A 22,596-nucleotide genomic window follows, 5' to 3' on the forward strand; every position below is an offset into this window, starting at 1 on the left:
AGCTTTCTTTTTAATTTTTTATGAAATATTTTAAATTAACTTTTAATAAAAATAATTAGGTTCTAAAAATACGTTTAATGCTATTAAAATTTTACATGTACATGCAGAATAAGCTTTACCAATTATCAGATTTGCAATTCTGGTATCACAAAACTTTTGTTTGCCTTTTTGTCCCAGCCAACTGTACTTAAAGCTTGCTCATTGCTAATAATTAATTTTCCAACTCTTGATACAAAATCATAGGCTTTTGATCCTCCTACTTTAACAAGCTCCGATACCTACCTAAAAAATATATTTTTAAGAGCATATTGTTAAGGTAAGCTGTTGAATTAGGAGACATGCATTTACACTTTATAACAAAGTTAATTTTTTAAACTTACTGCATTATTAAAATCTGTAGAGTCTTCTAAATATCCCTCAAATAAAACCATATCTTCATCACAAGATATGGGAAATATCACTGAAGTCACTGATGTGGAAAAGCTTTTGTCTTAAATGTTTTACTAACCTAACCTAATTTTTAAATTCGTAATTATAACCTATTTTTAATAGCCACTTTACACGATGCAAGTAATTGCGAAATTTATTGCACAAGTTCTTGCAGCAAGAACTTCTGCAATAAGTTGCAACTAGCTTTCTGCAATAAAGTGATTACACCGTGCAAGTATTTGCATAAACTGACATGAAATGGACAGAAACTTTGACATACCATAAATTTGAGGTTATGTTGTTTTTATAAATTAAAAATGTAATTTTTTGAGTAGAGTTATCAGATACCTCTATGGTTATCAGATATATTAGATTAAACATGTTAGATTATAATTTGAGAAAATTATAATATGTATTATGTATAACAAAATCAATTAATACCTAATGAAAGTATACCTGTAATACATTATTCATTTACAAAAGGAAACAAGTTGTTAAATACAAAATAAATAAAAATAGAATATAGTTTCTTTAATCCCTATGTTGCATAATTAAAGTTATCCACCAGAATAATGTTATCTGTGAAGCGTGAAATTGGTAAAAAGTTCCTCTAGTTTTGTCAAAAATTGTTTAGTTTGAAATTTAGGATGACAGAATGTCAAAACAAACAGTGTAGCCTTAAAAGTTACTAAAAATATAACCAAATTGCAGAAAAAATTGCATGAAAAATAGGACATGTTGTATTTAGCTGCAACTTCTTGCAGCAAGAAGTTGCAGCTTTTCTGTGCAATTCGCGTATGACACGATGCAATTTCTATTGCTGCAAGAAATTGTGCAATTAATTGCGCAATTAGTTGCATGGTGTAAAGTGGCTATAAGAAAAAATGTCTTAAATATGATGTTTAAAAGATATCTTAAATCTGGCGTTTAAAGATATCTTAAATTTGGCGTTTTAAAGATATCTTTTAAAAGTCTCAAGACATTAAGACCATATTTGGTTGTAAATAAGATATATCTTAAAGATGAGCTGTGCTATATGGGTATCTTTGTATAGTTCTGAGAAATAGTTTTTCCAGGTTTCTGCAATGCTGTCTATGTCGTAATTTATTTCTCCTTTATGGTCTTAAATTGCTTGAAGTTACGGCTTGAGCTCTCGGGCCCAATATTTAACTTTTTTAAATAGTTCATGACTTTCACAGCAGTTACATGTCGCTCCAGTTCTTGACACTCGTTATTTATAATGTTTGTTTATCACTGAAGCTACGAAAGGGATTTGTGGAAGATTATTTACACAAGAGAATTAAAAAGCGTTTTTTGGTTCTAAAAAGAATTATATAACAGCTATCAATCTACATATTATGATAAATAAATTTAATGTGGGGTAAAGGTTGAAGCTTTTCCGTATTTTTCTTCCCAAAGTTTTACATATTCCTTCTTTCTTTGTTCACGGCGAGCAAAATAATCTGGATATTGGGCTTTTTCAAGAGGATGCCAATAATCAACTACCCAATCTGGAGGAGGAACCTCTCTGCCATAGGCAACACCACCTGGTGAGTCAGGGACTAAAAAACATATGAACATTTTATTTCCACTAACTCAAAAAATCTTAAAAAATTATTCTTAAATATCACTATTGGATCGAAATAATATTATGAAAATAAAATTTTGATCCTATAGATTATGTTTGTCCGTTTTTCTGTCCAGTATTAGATCGAAAAAACTGGTTACGGATTCCGTTTCAGCACTTACAGATTACAGCAAAAATTATCAAAATGGAAATTGTTGGATATTGTAAATATAGTTTTAGTAGACCACTCTGTAAAACCTAACAACTGTTATCAGAGTAACACATTTCTTATTATTGTAAAAAGTACATTCGCAAAATGAGTATTAAATGAGCCTTCTTTGTAGAAAGATTTGTTTTATTTTAGTAATTTATAGTTTGTAATATTCACCCTCAAATTAGGGCTAAAATATATTACAAAGTGGCGACGAGTTTTATGGACATTTGTTTTAGTATTACGAACGAGACTAGTGACTTTTTGTCGTAGTTAACGCATTTTTTATATTAAAAATGCCGGACGTGCCAAAAACGCCATCGTATGTTCCGTTTACCGGTACCATTCAAGAGTTCGTGCCCGGTAACTCAGATTGGACAGTGTATAAGAAACGATTAAGTAATTACCTTGCTGCAAATGATATTAGTGACGAAAATCGGAAACGCGCTATTGTCTTAGGCGGCACACATAGTGAAAGCGGTTTCCGCTAGCGGGCAAACCGCGCGGTTCTCGCGCGCGGGTATGGTAACACAGTGAAGACGGGTAAAAGCGAGAGAGATCGTTCAAATCTGGCAGTTGCGTCTACTACTTGTAGCAAAATGTCGTCTTCCGATGATGATATAATTGCTTTAGATTCTGTTTTGACTAAACTGAAAAGAAAGAGAGTTGATGTACATCCTATTAATCGAGAAAGATTAATTTATGGAGAATATCATCATCTATTTCAAAAATTAAAAGATAATGAACGATTCTTCCAGTATATGAGAATGACTCAAGAGACTTTTAAATATATTTTGGAGAAAGTGGAGTATCGTTAAAAACAATATTAAACGCTCAACTTACAGTCAACCAACAGAATATCGAAAGAGTTGAGAATATACATATCTGGGTACGAATTTAAATAGCGAATGGGACTACTCAGAAATTAAACAGCGAATAATAAAAGCGAAAGCAGCATACTTTAGAATGAGACCCATTTTCAACAGTCGAGACATATCATTAAAAACAAAATACCGTCTGTTGAAATGCTATATATTCACAGTTCTGCTCTACGGAATGGAAGCTTGGACACTAACTGTTACATCTATGAATCGGCTCGAAGCTTTCGAAATGTGGTGTTATAGGAGCATCTTACGTATATCCTGCGTTGACCGAATTACTAACGTGGAATTCCTGCGTAGAATGGGGAAAGAGTGTGAATTTCTCATAGCCATCAAAACAAAAAAATTGGAATATCTAGGACATGTAATGAGAAATCAAGAACGTTACGGCCTTCTCCAACTGATTCTCCAAGGGAAGGTATGTAAATGGTAAAAGAGGACCGGGAAGAAGACGCATTTCCTGGCTTCAAAATTTACAAAAGTGGTATAATACCACTACCACTGAACTGTTCCGCGCTGCGGTAGACAAAGTCAAGATAGCCATGATGATCGCCAACATCCGGAACGGATAGGCACTTTAAGAAGAAGAAGGAGTATCATTTAATTAAAAACTGGTGTAATTTACATAAGCAGGCTATCCTTCCGGAAGAAAGGCTTGTTATAACATTGAGGAAAGTAGTTTTGTTGTAAATTTATTTTTTAAGTACTGATTTAGTTAATAGTTAATACTGGAATGGTTTTAGAAATACCTAAGTCACACAAAATTACGGTTTCAATAAGATTGACTTTATTACTTTTGTTTATTATAATGTACAATTATTTATAAAATTAATCCATGGAGAACTATTAATTCTTATTATAAAAGAGCGAATAAACTAAATTATCATTGCAGTAAACATTAAAACCGCGCGGAAAAAACTAAATTCTCATTCTAGCAAAAGCGGTCAGGCAGGTTGAGGCGGTTGACCCGCGCGGACCTGCTTTGACTATGTTCGTGTACATTTAAAGACGTGCATTCTTTTTGAAAACGTTTAAAAGCGGGTCCCGCTAGCGGAAACCGCCTCCACTGTGTGCGCCGTCTTAAGTTTATTAAATGAAGAAGCGTAAAATTGTTGTTCAATATGTGTATTCCAGCCGAGCCAGAGATAAAAACGTTCAAAGAGTTGGTTGATTTGATGGATGAACATTGTAAACCGATTAAATTAGTGTTAAGTAACAGGGAAAATTTTTTTATAGCACGCAAAATGGCCAACGAAAGTGCCAAAGAATGGGCAGCACGTCTACGTAGTTTGGTAGTGTCGTGTGAGTTTGGTGGCGCCCGTGAAATCGAACAGGCGTTAGTGAATCAATTTATCATAAGCTATGATAGTGGCACAGTAAAAGATCGTCTCTACGAGGAGAAATCCACGGTAAAGTTTTCCGAGGTGGTGGAAATAGCTTCAGCAAAATCTGTAAGTTTTTCAAATTTACAAGTTGTAAAAAAGGAACCAGAAATCCATTTCGCCGGCGGAAGCTCTTCCAAATTTAAACAGTCAGCGCATGTTCGCGCATCTACATCTCAGAAAAGCAACTTCGACGCAGGAGGGAGGAGCCAATCTTCAACAGCTGGAACTTCCACCAAAACTAAATGTTTGGTATGCGGACGTAAAAACCACAATTCAGATAAGTGTGCCTATCGAGAATGTTATTGTCACATTTGCAATGTAAAAGGTCATTTAGCCCCAATGTGTTCAAATAAAAATAATAAATCTAATAAAACAGGTAATAAAAACAATTTTCTAGATTCTGAAGAATATTGTTTATATAGTTTACAATATAATACGAATCCTGTGTTAATAGATTTATTAATTGATAATGAGTTGTTTACATTTACGTTGGATACTGGCGCTAGCTATAGTGTTATTTCAGAAAGCTTTTATAATTTAAATTTTAGCAATAAAATTTTGCAGGCAACCTCCAAAATTTTTAATCTTTATAATGGGGACAAATTAAAACCTTTAGGTTTCCTTGATATGTTAAATTTGTATGGTATTAGTAAAGAAGGACCTCCATTGCTAGGTAGAGATTTCTATAATCTGTTCGATCTTACCATTTTTAACGTAAACGATTTAGCATTTCGGTCAGATTTGAATGATATATTAAATAAATTTCAAAATTTATTTTCGCCTGGTTTGGGTAAATTTACCAAAGGTGTAATTTCAATAAAATTAAAATCTGATAAGTCCTAAATTTTTTAGAGCTCGTCCTTTACCATTCGTGATGAAGCAAAAGGTAGAAAATGAGCTAAACAGGTTACTACAACTAGGTGTAATTGAAGCTGCAGATTTTTCAAATTGGGGTACGCCTATTGTTCCTGTAATAAAAAAATGGGTCTGTTCGAATTTGTGGTGACTTTAAAGTCACCGTAAATCCTTTAATAGAAATTGATTCACATCCTTTACCTAAAATTGAAGACTTGTTTACAAAATTAAACGGGGGGTTACATTTTACAAAATTGGATTTATAGCCTAATAAAATAAAAAAAAAGTCAAAATGTAAATTCGTACAGGTTAAAACAAATTTCATATCAAAGTTTAGGTGGGCACAAAAGATATTTTCAAGAAAGTATCCAAATCATACATGGGGATCATTGTTTAAATAATTAAAAAGGGGCCATTTTTGCAAAAAAAATACTTTTTTAACTGCTGAGGCAATTCACTTATTAATGAAGGTCTATGGGATTATTTTCTGAAAAGTTGAAGGGCAAATCTTTCACATAAGACTTACTAAATTAAATTTGACCCCCTATTTATTTAAATAATTATATTTAAATCTTTAAAAACAAATTTGCAAAAAATTATTTTTAGAGTTTTAAATAAGCACTATAAAATAGCTTATTTTACAGACTAAGTTGCGATATGTTACCAGTATTAGGTAAAAAAAAATTGGTCAAAAAATATTTAATATTTTTTGAGATATTGAATTTGTTTATTAAATGTTACTATATTTTCAATTGCAAAAACGCGGTTGTTGCCAAAGAAATACTCACCTGCTTAAGATCTTATTATTTTTATTTTTATGTAAATTTTTGATAAATGTATTGATAAATTCAAATTTCAATTAAACTCCCCCCTAAAATGGCATTTGAAAATTATTCAAATTTGTGTATAATTTGTTTTTTTAATAACGTCGCACAGTGGGGCAGGAGAGCTAAAAAGTTGGCATAAAATGAAAATACTAAATGCAGTATTTTCTGTCGTATTCATTTTAATTAAATAGTACACAATCCTGCGTATGATTTGGCATAATTTTTTTCCCATTAAATCCCCCTCCACCAGTTGCGACGGGTCGCAAAGGGCCCATGGTCCCGTGTTAACAATGCATAGGCCGCGATAACGTGATTCGACTTACGTTTGATCCACTTATTTCAAGTGAAAAGTTAATTTACTAGTAAAATTGGCTACGGATATGTGATCTTCAGGAAAGTGACAATATTATTACAGATGTGATATAATAATTAAGTAAATATAGTCTCTTATAATATATTGTTTAAAATTACCTGTACAAAATATCAAAATATGCATTTTTCAAAAAGAGCAAGTGATTTGTTAGTGTTCCCAGACTGATCCAACTTTAATTTTTTTTATTTTGAAAGCTTGAGTATTATTCTTTAGAAAGTCATTTTAACTTTTTGCTCATATTTGCTCCTTTTTTCATAATTTTATTTTTTGTGAGGTTATGTTGACCTAATTAAATTGAATAACACTCTATTTTAATTTTTCGTTATTTGCATAATTCAAGCATAATAATTCAAGAAAGTGTAGTAGATGCAAAACAAATTAAGATGTATTCCACTTTTTGTTGATTAGTAGTGATCCACTGATCACAAGCAAAAGAAACATAAAAAGAAAGAAATTAGAACACCTGCCAGTGGAAGCACTGCATATTAGTGCATAAAATATTATGTTCAAATCTCCGAATGTGCAAGATGTTGACGTCACATCTGATGATTCTGATGATGATCTGTAGTTTAAGTTTTTCAATATTTTACCTACAAAACTTTATGTTATTCTTATAAATATGCGGTAAATGGTTTTAAAGAACAATTTGGTTAAGCAATTTTTCAAAAATAATGTTAACACAATTGTTTTGAGATATAAATAATATTAGATAATAATAAATAAATAAGATATAAAATAAAAATGACTAAACTTCAAATATCATTTAAATCAATATCGGTAGTAACTACGGACATTCAGCTTTGAAAATTTTGAGCAAAACATTTTTTGAACAATCCATCCTTCAAGGGAAAATATTTGTAAAGCGAGGCTCAGGAAGAAGAAGAACATCCTGGTTAAAGAACTTCAGAACCTGCTTTAACACAACATCTGTGCAGCTTTCCGCGCTGCTGCAGATAAAATAAAGATTGCCATGATGATCGCCAACATTCGTCACGGATAGGCACATTGAGAAGAAGAAGAAAACTTTGAAAAAACATCGTTTTTTTAGGTACACACAACTTATAATATTTGAAAAAAAAAATTGGCCATAATATATCGACAATGATTTAATGCCAACTTATGTTGTCTCTTGCCCCACTGTGCGTCGCAAGGATTAAGTATTTTGAAATGCCGTTTCGATAATTGGGTTCCTGGGAATTTTTTACTAATTAACAAAAATTTTTTGTCGTTTTTTCTACTTCTTTTTTTTCTTGGAGTTATATTACTACGGACCCTTGTAGGGTTAAATTTTATTAAGAATGCCGAATCTCTGAGTTGTAGATTCTAGACCTAAAAATATTAAGATTTAACTAAAATCTCTTAAATAAAATGTGGCTACTTACTGAGTTACAGGGTGGTATATTTAAAAATTATTGTTACCAAGTACTTTAAAACTATTTGACGTATCCTTATCATACTTGGCAGAAAGTGTGGCTATTATACACCCTACCAAATTGTGATTAATAAACGTTTCTAGCTAGTGCCAGAGGCGTGCGACAGGGGTTAGTGAATGATTGACCCTTTCCAAATTGTACGCCACTGAGTGAATTACTATTGTAGCGAAATTTTTCGATTCTCCAATACTTTGTATGTAAATAACTTTATTGGTATCCATAAAGTCATCAGTTTGAGAGATATTGTAAGTTTAAAATGAATGAATGAATGAATCAAAATAACTATGCCGTTTCATTTTTAACGTCCAATATCTCGAAAACTAATGACAATCGTTACCAGTAAGGAGTATATTATTTACATAGAAAGTATTGGAGAATCGAAAAATTTCGCTAAAATAGTAATTCCCTCAGTGGCGTAGAATTTGGGCAGGGTCAACCAATTAATGCCCCCTGTCGTACGCCTCTGGTGGTAGCTAGAAACTTTTATTTATCACAATTTAGTAGACTGTATAGTACTCACACTTTCTGTAAGTATGATAAGGATACGTCAAATAGTTTGAAAGTACTTGGTAAAAATAATTTTTAAATTTTTAAATAAAACACCCTGTAACTCAGTAAGTATTCACATTTTATTTAAGTGATTTTAGACTAATCTTAATATTTTTAGGTCTAGAATCTACAACTTAGAGATTCGACATTCTTAATGAAACCTAACCCAAAAGGGCCCGTAGTAATATAATTTCAAGAAAAAAAAAGAAGAGGAAAAAAAGACAAAAAATTTGTTAATTATTGAAAAATTCCCAGGAACCCAATTATCGAAACGGCATTTCAAAATATTTAATCCCCGCGACGCTATTAAAAAAATAAATTATAAACAAATTTGAATAATTTTCAAATGCCATTTTAGGGGGAAGTTTAACTGAAATTTGAATTTATCAATACATTTATCGAAAATATACATAAAAATAAAAATAATAAGATTTAATACAGGTTAGTATTTCTTTGGCAACAACCGCGCTTTTGCAATTGAAAATAGAGTGATATTTAATAAACAAATTCAATATCTCAAAAAATATTAAATATTTTTACACCAATTTTTTTTTAATTAATACTGATAACATAGCGCAACTTATCTTGTAAAATAGGATATTTTATAGTGCTTATTTAAAACGCTAAAAATAATTTTATGTAAATTTGTTTTTAAAGTTTTATGTATAATTAATTAAAAAAATAGGGAGCCAAATTTAATTTAGTAAGTCTTTTGTGAAAGATTTACCCTTCAAATTTAAAGAAAACAATCCTATAGACCTTCATTAGTAATTGGATGACCTCAGCAGCTAAAAAAGTAATTTTTATGCAAAAATGACCCGTTTTTAATTATTTAAACAATGATCCCCTTGTATGATTTGGATACTTTCTTGAAAATATCTTTTGTACCCACCTAAACTTTGATATAAAATTTGTTTCAACCTGTACGAATTTACATTTTGATTTACATGTAGTGTAATTTTATTTTACTAGACTATTATCTAATGCTTACCAGCAGACATGTTTAGATGAAAAATCGAAAGAGCTTCTAACGATTTCTACACATAAAGGTTTATTTCGTTATACTAGAGCACCATTCGGGATTGCAAGTTTACCTTCTAAATTTCAAAAAATTTTAGAATCACTTTTACAGTGGTGTGGTATGTTTTCTAGACGATATTCTCGTCACTGGTAAAAATAGGGAAGAGCATTTATCAAGGCTGGAGACAGTTCTTTTTAGGTTAGAAAATGCAGGTTTAAAATTATCTGTAGATAAGTGCGAATTTTTAAAGAAAAAATTACATATTTAGGCTACGATATTGACAAAGATGGTTTACATACCTCTGAATCTAAAATCGAGGCAATTGTCAAGGCGCCGACGCCTACTAATGTGAACAGTTTACAGTCATTTTTAGGGTTAATAAATTATTACGGCAAATTTGTTAAAAACCTATCTACCGTGCTAAATCCTCTTTATAATTTATTAAAACAAAAGGTATCATGGAATTGGTCAGTTGACTGCCAAAATGCATTTCTAAAAGTTAAACAAATTTTAGTGTCAGCACTGGTTTTAGTACATTATAATCCCGAACTACCCCTAAAATTAATAACTGATGCTAGTGAGCAGGGGGTTGGAGCGTTAATCTCTTATGTAATGCAGGATGGTACGGAAAAAGTAATTGCATACGCCTCACGTACACTATTAGACAGGGAGAAAAAATTTTGTACATTAGAAAAAGAAGCATTAGCGGTTGTTTTTGGGTTATGTAAATTTCATAACTATTTATATGGAAGAAAATTCACGTTAGTCACGGATAATAAACCATTGTCATATATTTTTCAACCAAATAAAAAAATACCGGAATATTCAGCTAATAGATTGCGAAGGTGGGCCATAATTCTATCTAGTTATCAATATGATGTACAAGTAGTAAAAAGTGAAAATGATCCAGCGGATATGTTGTCACGTTTTCCGCAACGTAATGAAAATAATTCAGTTGAAAATGTTGAATTTAATTATGTTGAGTATTTTTCAGAAAATTGTAATTTTCCTATTAAATTGGAAGCAGTTAGGGAGGCAACCAAAAATGATAAGGTTTTATCTGCGGTTCGCAAATTTATTGATGTGGGTTGGTCTATAAACAAAAAATTTGCAAAATATATTAAATTTAAGTCATTTTATAAAATTAGAAATGAATTATCTATCGAGTCAGATTGTTTAATTTGGAATAATCGAATTATAATTCCGTCTAAATTACAACAAAAAATTTTACAAAGTTTACATTCATCACACATGAGCGTAGTTTTAAGGAAAATCGGAAAAGTAACATATATTGTTAAAATTCCTGAACTAAATGATGTTAACTGGAAACGTCATTTGAACCAAATTAAAAAATTTCATATAGTGGAATCTTCACTACTGAGTGGTTCAAATGAAGTTTCTCCTATTGTAGATACTGATGTAAATATTGTAAATAAAGAGAATTTAAGTAAAGAAAATACTGAACGGCCTAAAAGAGTGGTCAAACCCATAGATCGTTTAACGTATGAGTAATTTCTTTTTTATTATTTTGTAAATACTTATATTCGTTTTACTAGTAAAAAATAATTTTTTTAAGGGGGAGATGTTGGATATTGTAAATATAGTTTTAGTAGACCACTCTGTAAAACCTAACAACTGTTATCAGAGTAACACATTTCTTATTATTGTAAAAAGTACATTCGCAAAATGAGTATTAAATGAGCCTTCTTTGTAGAAAGATGTGTTTTATTTTAGTAATTTATAGTTTGTAATATTCACCCTCAAATTAGGGCTAAAATATATTACAGAAATACTATCAGTTTTGAGAAAATTAATAAAGACAGTTTAACTTGCCAAAGAAGGCAGATCAGTTTAAGAACTAAGTTTTCAATCTAATAGCACATAAAACAATACCAAAAAATGTTACTCTACATCCTACCAGATTGAAAACAATGGAAACCTTCTCTGGTAACACCTCCGAGGCTTCTACAATTTGCAAGCCATAACGGATGCTGAGACTAAGGAAGATGAGGGAATTTTACAATTTATAATTCACGTCACATCTGCTCAGCGCGGTAAAGTTCCAACGAGAATTGTAAATTTATCCAAGTTCCAAATTCTCGTTGGAACTTTACCGCGCTGAGCAGATGGGACGTGAATTATAAATTGTAAAATTCCCTCATCTTCCTTAGTCTCAGCATCCGTTATGGCTTGCAAATTGTAGAAGCCTCGGAGGTGTTACCAGAGAAGGTTCCCATTGTTTTCAATCTGGAAGGATGTAGAGTAACATTTTTTGGTGTTGTTTTATGTGCTATTAGATTGAAAACTTAGTCTTTTGCTAGCAGTTGCCGCTAGGACATCCCTGCCGTTTTCGTTCATTGCAATCCGTGACTGCACGCCAGGGTTTGTCCTAGTTGGGTCAGAGAAAGCAGCATATGTGCCTCCTGATGAGAGACTAATAAGTTTCGAAACCGGTAGAGGTGCTTGCTGCACTCTCTGATTGAACTGGAATAATGATGCAGCTGTAGTTTCGTGTTGCAACGAAACTGAAAATGGTTATTCATTTTTTATTTACATGTTTACTCTGATTGGAGTATGAAGGGAACCATTCTCGTTGGAACTTTACCGTGCTGAGCAGATGGGGCGTGAATTATAAATTGTAAAATTCCCTCATCTTCCTTAATCTCAGCATCCGTTATGGCTTGCCAATTGAGGTGTTACCAGAGAAGGTTCCCATTGTTTTCAATCTGGTAGGATGTAGAGTAACATTTTTTGGTGCTGTTTTATGTGCTATTAGATTGAAAACTTAGTCTTTTGCTAGCAGTTGCCGCTAGGACATCCCTGCCGTTTTCATTCGTTGCAATCAGTGACTGCACGCCAGAGTTTGTCCTAGTTGGGTCAGAGAAAGCAGCATATGTGCCTCCTGATGAGAGACTAATACGTTTCGAAACCGGTAGAGGTGCTTGCTGCACTCTCTGATTGAACTGGAATAATGATGCAGCTGTAGTTTCGTGTTGCAACGAAATTGAAAATGGTTATTCATTTTTTATTTACATGTTTACTCTGATTGGAGTATGAAGGGAACCATTCTCGTTGGAACTTTACCGCGCTGAGCAGATGGGGCGTGAATTATAAATTGTAAAATTCCCTCATCTTCCTTAATCTCAGCATCCGTTATGGCTTGCAAATTGTAGAAGCCTCGGAGGTGTTACCAGAGAAGGTTCCCATTGTTTTCAATCTGGTAGGATGTAGAGTAACATTTTTTGGTGTTGTTTTATGTGCTATTAGATTGAAAACTTAGTCTTTTGCTAGCAGTTGCCGCTAGGACATCCCTGCCGTTTTCGTTCGTTGCAATCCGTGACTGCACGCCAGGGTTTGTCCTAGTTGGGTCAGAGAAAGCAGCATATGTGCCTCCTGATGAGAGACTAATAAGTTTCGAAACCGGTAGAGGTGCTTGCTGCACTCTCTGATTGAACTGGAATAATGATGCGGCTGTAGTTTCGTGTTGCAACGAAATTGAAAATGGTTATTCATTTTTGATAGATCAGTTTATTTTGACAAAGGCATACTGTCACCAACATTATTTAACATATACTCTGAAAACATCTTTAGAGAGGCCTTGGACGAATCAGAAGATGGTATTGCAGTAAATGGACAACTTATAAATAATATTAGATATGCAGACGATACAGTATTGCTGGCGGATAGTGCGCAGGGGCTCCAAAGGATCATGGATAATGTTGTAGAAGCATGTAACAAATACGGCCTAAAACTAAACTGTAAGAAGACAAAAATAATGATCATTAGTAAAAACACCAACATAAACGCCCAAATTACAGTAAACAATACACCTCTAGAGAGAGTACAGAAAATATGCTACCTGGGCTGCAACATTAAGGATACTTGGGATCATAGCTACGAAATAAAAACTCGTATTGAAAAAGCCAGAAGCTCTTTTAACAGTCTTAAGAAAATTCTCTGCAACTTGTCTTTAAGTATCAATATACGCATAAGAATTCTTAGATGTTACGTCTTTAGTGTCCTCCTATACGGAGTTGAAAGCTGGAGCCTGACAGAAGATGCCATAAAACGGTTAGAGGCGTTTGAAATGTGGTGCTACCGACGTATGTTGAGGGTCTCATATATACACCACACAACTAATATAACTATTCTCCAGAGGCTAGGAAAAGACAAAGAAATAATTAACACCGTAAAGAACAGAAAATTGGCTTACTTCGGCCACATTATGCGTAATGAAAAATACCGACTGCTGCAGTTGATTCTACAAGGCAAGATTGAGGGCAGGAGAGGCCCTGGACGTAGACGTATATCCTGGCTGGCCAATCTTAGGAAGTGGACTGGTCTAACGTCAACTGATCTATTTCGAGCTGCCGTAAATAGAATAAGATGGGTCAATGTGGTCGCCAACATCTCTAGAAGATAGGCACTTTTAGAAGAAAGATACGTCTGGTCGACTCTTCTCTATGCAGTTGAGACATGGACTCTAAAAACATCAACTGTAAATAAATTGGAGGCCTTTGAAATGTGGATCTACCGGAGAATCCTCAAAATTTCATGGACATCGCATACCTCAAACGGAGAAGTGCTGCATAGAATAGGCAAGGAAACACAACTTTTCAATACAGTGAAAGTAAGAAGAACATCATAACTAGGTCGCATACTGAGAAATAATAAGTACCAATATACTCAACTTATAGTGAAAGGAACGATCGAGGGAAAGAGATGACTAGGAAGGAAAAGACTATCGTGGCTCAGAAACATCCGACAATGGACATGGCTAAATTTTGAACAGCTGAAGATAAAGAAGAGTTTGCAATTGTAGTAGCCAACCTCCATTGAGGAGAGGGCACTTTAAGAAGAATACGTGATCAGCGTGCCAAAATGTGTATAAAAGCATGTCTTGGTTAGCCTCCGGTCATAAAAATTTTTATTTCCGGTAAAAATTTTTGCTATGAAAATTTTTGTTGACTTCTCGTTTACTTCGGATCAAAACTTTGTAAAATAAAAATTTGCACAAAAAAATGATTTTCGCTGCTTATTTTATAATCATCATCATCAACAGTAGCTCGACAACCCTTTTTGGGTCCTGGCTTGTTCTAGGATTTTGCGCCATTCTGTTCTGTTCCTTGCTTTGTTCTTCCAGTGGGTAATCTCAAGTGTTTTAAGATCTTGTTCCACTTGTTCCATGTATCTAAGTTTGGGTCTTCCCTTTGACCTTCTCCCTACTGGTGTTTGCTTCATTATTTTGGTGTTTCGGTCTCCAACATTCGTTCAACATGGCCCATCCAGCGCAGACGTGTGATCTGTATGGATGTTATGACGTCGGGTTCGTTGTATGCTGCGTATAGTTCAAAATTATATCTTCTGCGCCATACGTCATTTTCTTTCACCCCCTTATTATACGTGTCTAAGAATTTTTCGTTCAAACGTACCTAATAAGTTCTCATCGCCTTTCGTCAGTGTCCATGTCTCTGATCCATATATAAGGACCGGTTTTATCAGGGTTTTGTATATTTTGCATTTGGTTTTTCTCGTGATGTTGTTAGATCTTAGATGTTTAATGAGTCCATTATATGTTTTATTAGCAATGCTTATTTTATAATATGCATATGTATACTAAGCCAATCAGTTTGGCAGATTATTCTGAAAATAATAATAATAACATACAGTTATTTTTCTTCTGTAGATGCATTTTTGTTGCAAAATAAATAAATTAGAAGCATTCGAATTGTGGTGATTCGAATCCTAAAGATATCGTGGGTTTCGCACACTTCCAATGAAGATGTTCTCCAAATGATGAATTCAGAATGTCTGCTCATAAACATTATAAAGAGGAGAAAAACAGAATACTTAGGCCATATAATTAGAGGACCTAAATACCATCTACTTCGCCTTATAATAGAATAAAAGTGGAGGGAAAGAGATGGATTGGTGGAAAAGGTGTGGCAAGCATTACTTCAATTGAGTGAGCGTGTGCTGGAGTCCAACATGAAAAAGTTAGCAATGCCAAAGCTAGCATGCCGCCAACTGAATTGCAGGGTTTTCTGAAATATGGTGGAGGAAATATTTAAAGATACTGAAGTCCAGGTACTAGTTTGTTGCAATCCGCATGGTTACTGGTGCGGAACAAAACCGTTCTTTGCCACTTTTTTACAACTGGGAGTTGCAAAGGAAGGTTCAGTTGCTGATACCAGCATCCAGTTGCAGTCCCGACAAGGTTCCGGGAGGAACCATCTCTTAAGGAGAGAGTAATGTTATGCCGGTCCTGCCAACTGAATAATCCAGATTATTTGACATTCAACTATACAGGTATTAGCAATAGAGTTCCAGGTATCAGAACCCAACAAATATTTTATGATGCCCTGACGCCACTATGTCTGTGGAACAATTCTATTTGTTCCAAACAAAATCTCGAGGTTTCAAGACGCATACGCTTACACTATAAATAGGGAACAATTTAGATTTGAGATCAGTCTGAATTATAAACTTGTATTGTTAAGTAATATATAAATATTTATTTATTCATGGGCAAGCCCTATTCAGAAATAAATGTTACAGTGTTCTAAATTATATAACAAGTTATAACATAACAAAGGTATGTTATTCTAAGTTATAACAAAGTGGTTTGAGAAAAAAATAATTCTATGAGTAGTACAGTTACAAAAAAGAAAATAAGATAACATACAGATCAGTACAATTACAAACAAAAGATAACACATAAATCAATTCAGAAATGTTCCAAGGTATAACGGTTTTGAGTTATCTAATACATACAAGTCATGTAACACTGATCACAATACAAAAGGTCTGGCCGAAAGTATTAAAAAGTTAAAAAGTTAGGGAAGAAATATGGGTTTTAAAGCGGGAAACTGATATATTAAAAATTTCGGGGTTATTTAATGAGTTAGCTAATCGAAGAGTTCTAGGAATAAATGTGTTGTAAAAATAATTGAATTTATGAAAAAAAAACATAAAAGGTTTGCACCTGCCTAGTCGAACGACTGGGGACAAATAGAGATATTTTGGAGAGAAGCTTGGGGCAGTTACACAGCCCGTTGATAATTTTAAATAAAATTATTAAGTCTCTTTGTTTTCTGCGTATCTCAAGAGGAGGTAAGTTCAGTATGCGCTCTAATGCAGAATAGTCGTAGTATACAGGCATCTTAGTGGCAGTATATCTCAGAAAATTGTGTTGGACAGCCTCAAGTTTCAGTTTATGAGTAAAGTAATAGGGGAACCAAATTGTGGAACAGTATTCGAAATGAGATCTAACCAGGGAGAAATAAAGGGATTTAATAGCTGAGGTGTTAGTAAAGTCTCTGGTGGTTCTTTTTATAAAGCCAAGCATCTTCATAGACTTCTGTATTGTACTGGAAATGTGTGATTTATAGCTAAGGGCGGAGTCAAGGATCACACCTAGATCCTTAGTTTCAGAGGCAGAATGTAAGGTCAGATTATTTATACTATATTCGAAGATGATTGGATGATGAGTTCGATGAAAACGAAGAATATGGCATTTGGATGCATTCAAACACATACCATTTTGCATACACCAGTTAGATAGGTGATCAATATCACCTTGTAGACTAAGTGAATCAGCCTCACATGTGTTTATTTTAAAACATTTTAAATCATCAGCGAATAACAAAGTTTCACTTAAGTACTTGGAAACAGGGTATTAGATCATTGATAAATATATTAAACAACAGAGGTCCCAAGTGTGATCCTTGTGGTACACCTGAGGTAACAGAGATGGTATCAGAATAGTAATGATTAACCCTGACAATTTGCGAACTTTGCGTAAAATAAATATATGTATTATAAATTAAGTGGTTGCATTTTAGTGTTAGTGTAAATAAATTAAAACAGTGTTAAAAATATCCGTATAATAAAGACTATAAAATAGATGTTAAATTAATAACTAACTACCAAACACTACTAACAGTGCAATACTTACATTTCCTAGGATGCCAATGACCATTTTCAAAGAGTTCAGCTTCTCCTTTTGCAATCAAATCTTTTGCTATTCTAATATCTCCAATTTCTTTATTTTGGTCAAATCTTTGCCTCATTAGCACTGCATGATACCGGTACACTTCTCTAAAATTTATAAAATGTTAGCCATAAAGGTACTTGTCCATGTGAGAGTTTTTCTGAGAGTAACTCGTATTATCTGCTCTCTGGTGTATGTCAATGTGAGAGCACTCTCAGGAATTTTTACTATCAGACAGCAGGTCTTAGTCTATTCTAGAATCAGCTTCCATTCCTCCCTATCATTTGGTTTGGTTTTCTAATTTCATACTCCTAAAACTATTGCATTGCCTTCTGTCTAATCCTTGAATTGAAGGACTTGGTTCAATAATTGTCCACATGCACATGTTCACAGGAAAATGTGCATATATCGCTCCTAAGGATTATGCTATTAACATTTTTGTTGAAATAACTGTCCACATTGTTCTACATTGAATTTTTTACACACTATGTGTATAGTTTTTGCTCCAAACTATGTGGAGGTTATTTGAAGGCAAGAAATATCATAATCAAGTATATTCAAATGGGAAATAAGCCACAATTTTACCTAAAAATGATTTTATTAACGTTTCGACGCTCAAGTCGGGTGTCGTTGTCAAAATACAAAATAATATTAAATAAACAAAAATGTTGTTGCTTAGTAAAAAATTCTTTTAATAATTTATTTAATCTGACTCATTTATATCGGCAATTCAGACACGTATTATACATTTTAAAGTAGACGACTTTAAAAATGATATTGCCAATATTGATGAGTTGCGTTCCTGGGACGACTTTACTAAAAGATAGTTCATTCGATTACATGAAATCAATCCCAACTCAAGAATAGCCGCCACAAAAAATCATAGCATGTGATCTGTCTTTAAAAAGACAACCAAATGCAACGGTGGTGCTGAAATTCTCGCGTTAGAGATTCCATAGTAAATCACGAGGGAAAACCAGGAAAAACCTCGTGATACTATCCCGACATCGCAAGTATTTGGGTTTACATTTAGTTTACTCTCAAAACTAATACCAAATTCTGACTTGATATTTTAAATTTTAAATAATACTAAAATACTAAATATGTACTAACTCGATATGTTACTGATTTAGTAATTGTGGTATTTTCTTTCTATTGACTTCCTCCTTTAGTATGGGTAACCACATCCTACTGCATTCTACCGAGGAATTTGCGACACAATTGGTTTCATTTAGCATAATTAGAGTCGCTTCTTTGATTTTTCTCTTTTTACTATCTGCTTCTTTTAGGACTATACTTGAATCTCTCCACTGAACTCTATGTTCATTATCCCATGCGTGTTGACATATTTGAGATCTATCAAATTCTCTATTTTTTATATAAGACTGATGTTCATTTACTCTAACGTCTAATGGTCTTGACGTTTCACCTATATAAAATTGTTCGCATTCACAAGGTATTTTATAAATACAATTCTTTGTTCTTTCTTGTTCACTGTTAGGTTTAGTTTTAGATAGAATAGATCTCAATGTGTTTGTTGTTTTGAATGTTGTTGATATGTTGAATTTATTTCCTATTGTTTTAAGTTTCTCGGATAGTCCTTTTACATATGGTATTGATATTTTCCTCGTATTATTTCTTGTGAATGTTGTAGGATCCCTATATATATATATATATATATATATATATATATATATATATATATATATATATATATATATATATATATATATATATATATATATATAAAACAAATGAAATAGAGAATGTGGAAAAATCCCCTTACGAATAACTCACACATCCACTATTTCTGGCTGGGAAAAATTTTTCGAATAGAATCAAAGATCCAAACACCAGTTCTTAGAAATGTGTTTCGCCCTCTTCAACCTCCGTGGGCTCATCGGTAAAGATGAGAGGTTGAATATCTTTAGACACATTCCATCAAAAAACAACATCCGAGACATAGACATAACAGGAGCGTAAATCTACGCCCAACCTGAAAATGTCAGACTCAAGTTTTAATTCCCTAATTACTTTAGAGTAAGTAAGATAATGTTTATGAAAAAACAAAAGATGTAGATCTCTGAAACACACTCAGTGATCAAAAGATCCACAGGTACTGGTTTAACGACCACTCGTACGAATTAATAATATAATTAATATAATTAATAATATATATATATATATATATATATATATATATATATATATATATATATATATATATCCCTATACAATAGGAAATAAATTCAACATATCAACAACATTCAAAACAACAAACACATTGAGATCTATTCTATCTAAAACTAAACCTAACAGTGAACAAGAAAGAACAAAGAATTGTATTTATAAAATACCTTGTGAATGCGAACAATTTTATATAGGTGAAACGTCAAGACCATTAGACGTTAGAGTAAATGAACATCAGTCTTATATAAAAAATAGAGAATTTGATAGATCTCAAATATGTCAACACGCATGGGATAATGAACATAGAGTTCAGTGGAGAGATTCAAGTATAGTCCTAAAAGAAGCAGATAGTAAAAAGAGAAAAATCAAAGAAGCGGCTCTAATTATGCTAAATGAAACCAATTGTGTCGCAAATTCCTCGGTAGAATGCAGTAGGATGTGGTTACCCATACTAAAGGAGGAAGTCAATAGAAAGAAAATACCACAATTAGTAAATCAGTAACATATCGAGTTAGTACATATTTAGTATTTTAGTATTATTTAAAATTTAAAATATCAAGTCAGAATTTGGTATTAGTTTTGAGAGTAAACTAAATGTAAACCCAAATACTTGCGATGTCGGGATAGTATCACGAGGTTTTTCCTGGTTTTCCCTCGTGATTTACTATGGAATCTCTAACGCGAGAATTTCAGTACCACCGTTGCATTTGGTTGTCTTTTTAAAGACAGATCACATGCTATGATTTTTTGTGGCGGCTATTCTTGAGTTGGGATTGATTTCATGTAATCGAATGAACTATCTTTTAGTAAAGTCGTCCCAGGAACGCAACTCATCAATATTGGCAATATCATTTTTAAAGTCGTCTACTTTAAAATGTATAATACGTGTCTGAATTGCCGATATAAATGAGTCAGATTAAATAAATTATTAGAAGAATTTTTTACTAAGCAACAACATTTTTGTTCATTTAATATTATTTTGTATTTTGACAACTACACCCGACTTGGGCGTCGAAACGTTAATAAAATCATTTTTAGGTAAAATTGTGGCTTATTTCCCATTTGAATATACTTGATTATAAAAATGCCACAAGAAAATAGCTTCAGAACAACATTAAGAAATATCATAAACTTATCAACTAGTCTAAATGGGAAATACGCCACAATTTACCTAAAAGAATGATTTTGTTAGTTGATAAGTTTATATTTTTTGTCTTCAAATAACCTCCACAGTTTGGAGCAAAAACTGTACACACAGTGAGTAAGAAATTCAATGTAGAACAATGTGGACGGTTATTTCAACAAAAATGTTATCAAAATATTGACAACGATATCCTATGTGGATGTCGAAACATAATTTTTTTAGGTAAATTGTGGCTTATTTCCCATTTAAAATAGTTGATAACAAAAATGCCAACAGGAAATAGCTTCAGAAAATCATAAACTTAATTTCAACAAAAGTGGTCTTTGACCTGATATTGCACTAAACCCTTCAATTGTAGTCTGGTCCTGCCTATTCTCCTCACTTCATCCGGTCTTTCATTATAAATGTGTTTCAATGGCTCCATCTCATTCATTCTCTCTGTGGCTTAGCCACCACAGCCTGTTTAGTTTGATGGACCTACCAATACTAGGTTCACTATACCTGTAAATCTCAAAATTATAGTACTTATGCCATAATCCGTTTTGTTTTTCTACACGCATTTATAAATATGTCTCAGGATTTTATGTTCAAACATGTTGTACATAATACTGATAACAAGGTATTCGTTACTGATGTTATTGGTATTGTGTACAAGGGTATGCATTAGAGTATTTTGAAGAAATATTGTGATTTATTCACGTGTTAACTCCGTCTGTTCGGTAGATGGAGTATAGAACTGTTCTCAGCAGAATATATTCTGTCTCTCCTTCTATTCCTGGCACAATCTTTAAACCAAATCTGAGCTTCTTTCTGACTTTTATATAATATGGAAATTTGAACATTTAAAATTGTAATACAATAATTATATCTGTTATGAGATTAGTTAAGAAGTTTGCAGGCACAAACAAAAAGAATGAACATATTATAACCACTGAATTATATAATATAACCAATTCATATTGTTTACCTTCTATCGTACCAATTTTCTAACATACGAAGAGATCTCTTGTATAAACTCTGCACCTTTCTCGTGTGAGTTGTTAAGCCTGTAAGCGAACCAGACATTTTATATTTTTGAATATTTTTCTCCTACTGCCCTTTTTAATATGTCTTTAAATCAGGTTAAAATGAAAATTGAATCAAACGTCAAAATTGACAATGAAAAACTTCTCACTTTTTAGGGGTATTCACTAATGATCAGTCAGCCAAGTCGGACTAAATTGAGATAGAAGGTAATAAAAATTGCCTTTTATCAATTTCTGTAGATTCCCTCAAAAATTAACGAAGTCCACAATTTTTTCAAATTCATTTAAATGGCCGTTCCATCCAAACGATTAAAATAATTTTTTTTTTAATATTCAATCCATCCATATTTATTGTTATTTGTTCTATGCCTCAAGGAAAACAAATCATGGAATATTTAAAATATGACTGATTGAAATGACGTTTTGGTGACATTTAGATTAGATTGTCAAAAATAAAGTAGGTGTCAAAAGATAACTTGAATATAATTTTATCATTAAAAATAAATTAGTCTACAGTTGGATAAACAACTCCTGCCTTTGCGATAATAACTTAATTAATTGCTTTGAAAGAAATAATGGCGGAACCTGTAGAGCCTCCCCCTTTATTCGAAAATATCGATATACTGGCTCAAAGTAAAGACGACGACGATCTTTTTGTATCCGCTCATCAAGTAAGTTTTTGTGTTAATTAATTTACCGAAAAAAGATAATCG

At 32.7% G+C, this 22,596-nt stretch overlaps 2 protein-coding genes across 2 annotated transcripts in view; one reads left to right on the forward strand and one right to left on the reverse strand.

Annotated features, from left to right (window-relative positions):
* Positions 1 to 1,707: 1,707 nt before the first annotated feature.
* On the reverse strand, positions 1,708 to 22,030 carry LOC126889465 (NADH dehydrogenase [ubiquinone] 1 beta subcomplex subunit 9). The gene is made up of 3 exons (XM_050657783.1): positions 21,826 to 22,030; positions 17,489 to 17,631; positions 1,708 to 1,991 (listed from the first exon to the last, which is right to left on the reverse strand). The coding sequence occupies exons 1-3, from the start codon at positions 21,921 to 21,923 to the stop codon at positions 1,801 to 1,803; spliced, it is 432 nt and encodes a 143-aa protein (XP_050513740.1). The 5' UTR covers positions 21,924 to 22,030; the 3' UTR covers positions 1,708 to 1,800.
* Positions 22,031 to 22,314: 284 nt separating this feature from the next.
* The window catches only part of LOC126889464 (sorting nexin-2-like), a 48,838-nt gene continuing 48,556 nt past the window's right edge, over positions 22,315 to 22,596 (forward strand). The window contains exon 1 of the mRNA XM_050657782.1: positions 22,315 to 22,554. Coding sequence (XP_050513739.1) covers positions 22,459 to 22,554 — 96 coding nt within the window. The 5' untranslated portion in view covers positions 22,315 to 22,458. The remainder of the gene's footprint in view (positions 22,555 to 22,596) is intronic.

Source organism: Diabrotica virgifera, chromosome 8 (assembly GCF_917563875.1).
Source record: "Diabrotica virgifera virgifera chromosome 8, PGI_DIABVI_V3a".
NCBI classification, from domain to species: domain Eukaryota; kingdom Metazoa; phylum Arthropoda; class Insecta; order Coleoptera; family Chrysomelidae; genus Diabrotica; species Diabrotica virgifera.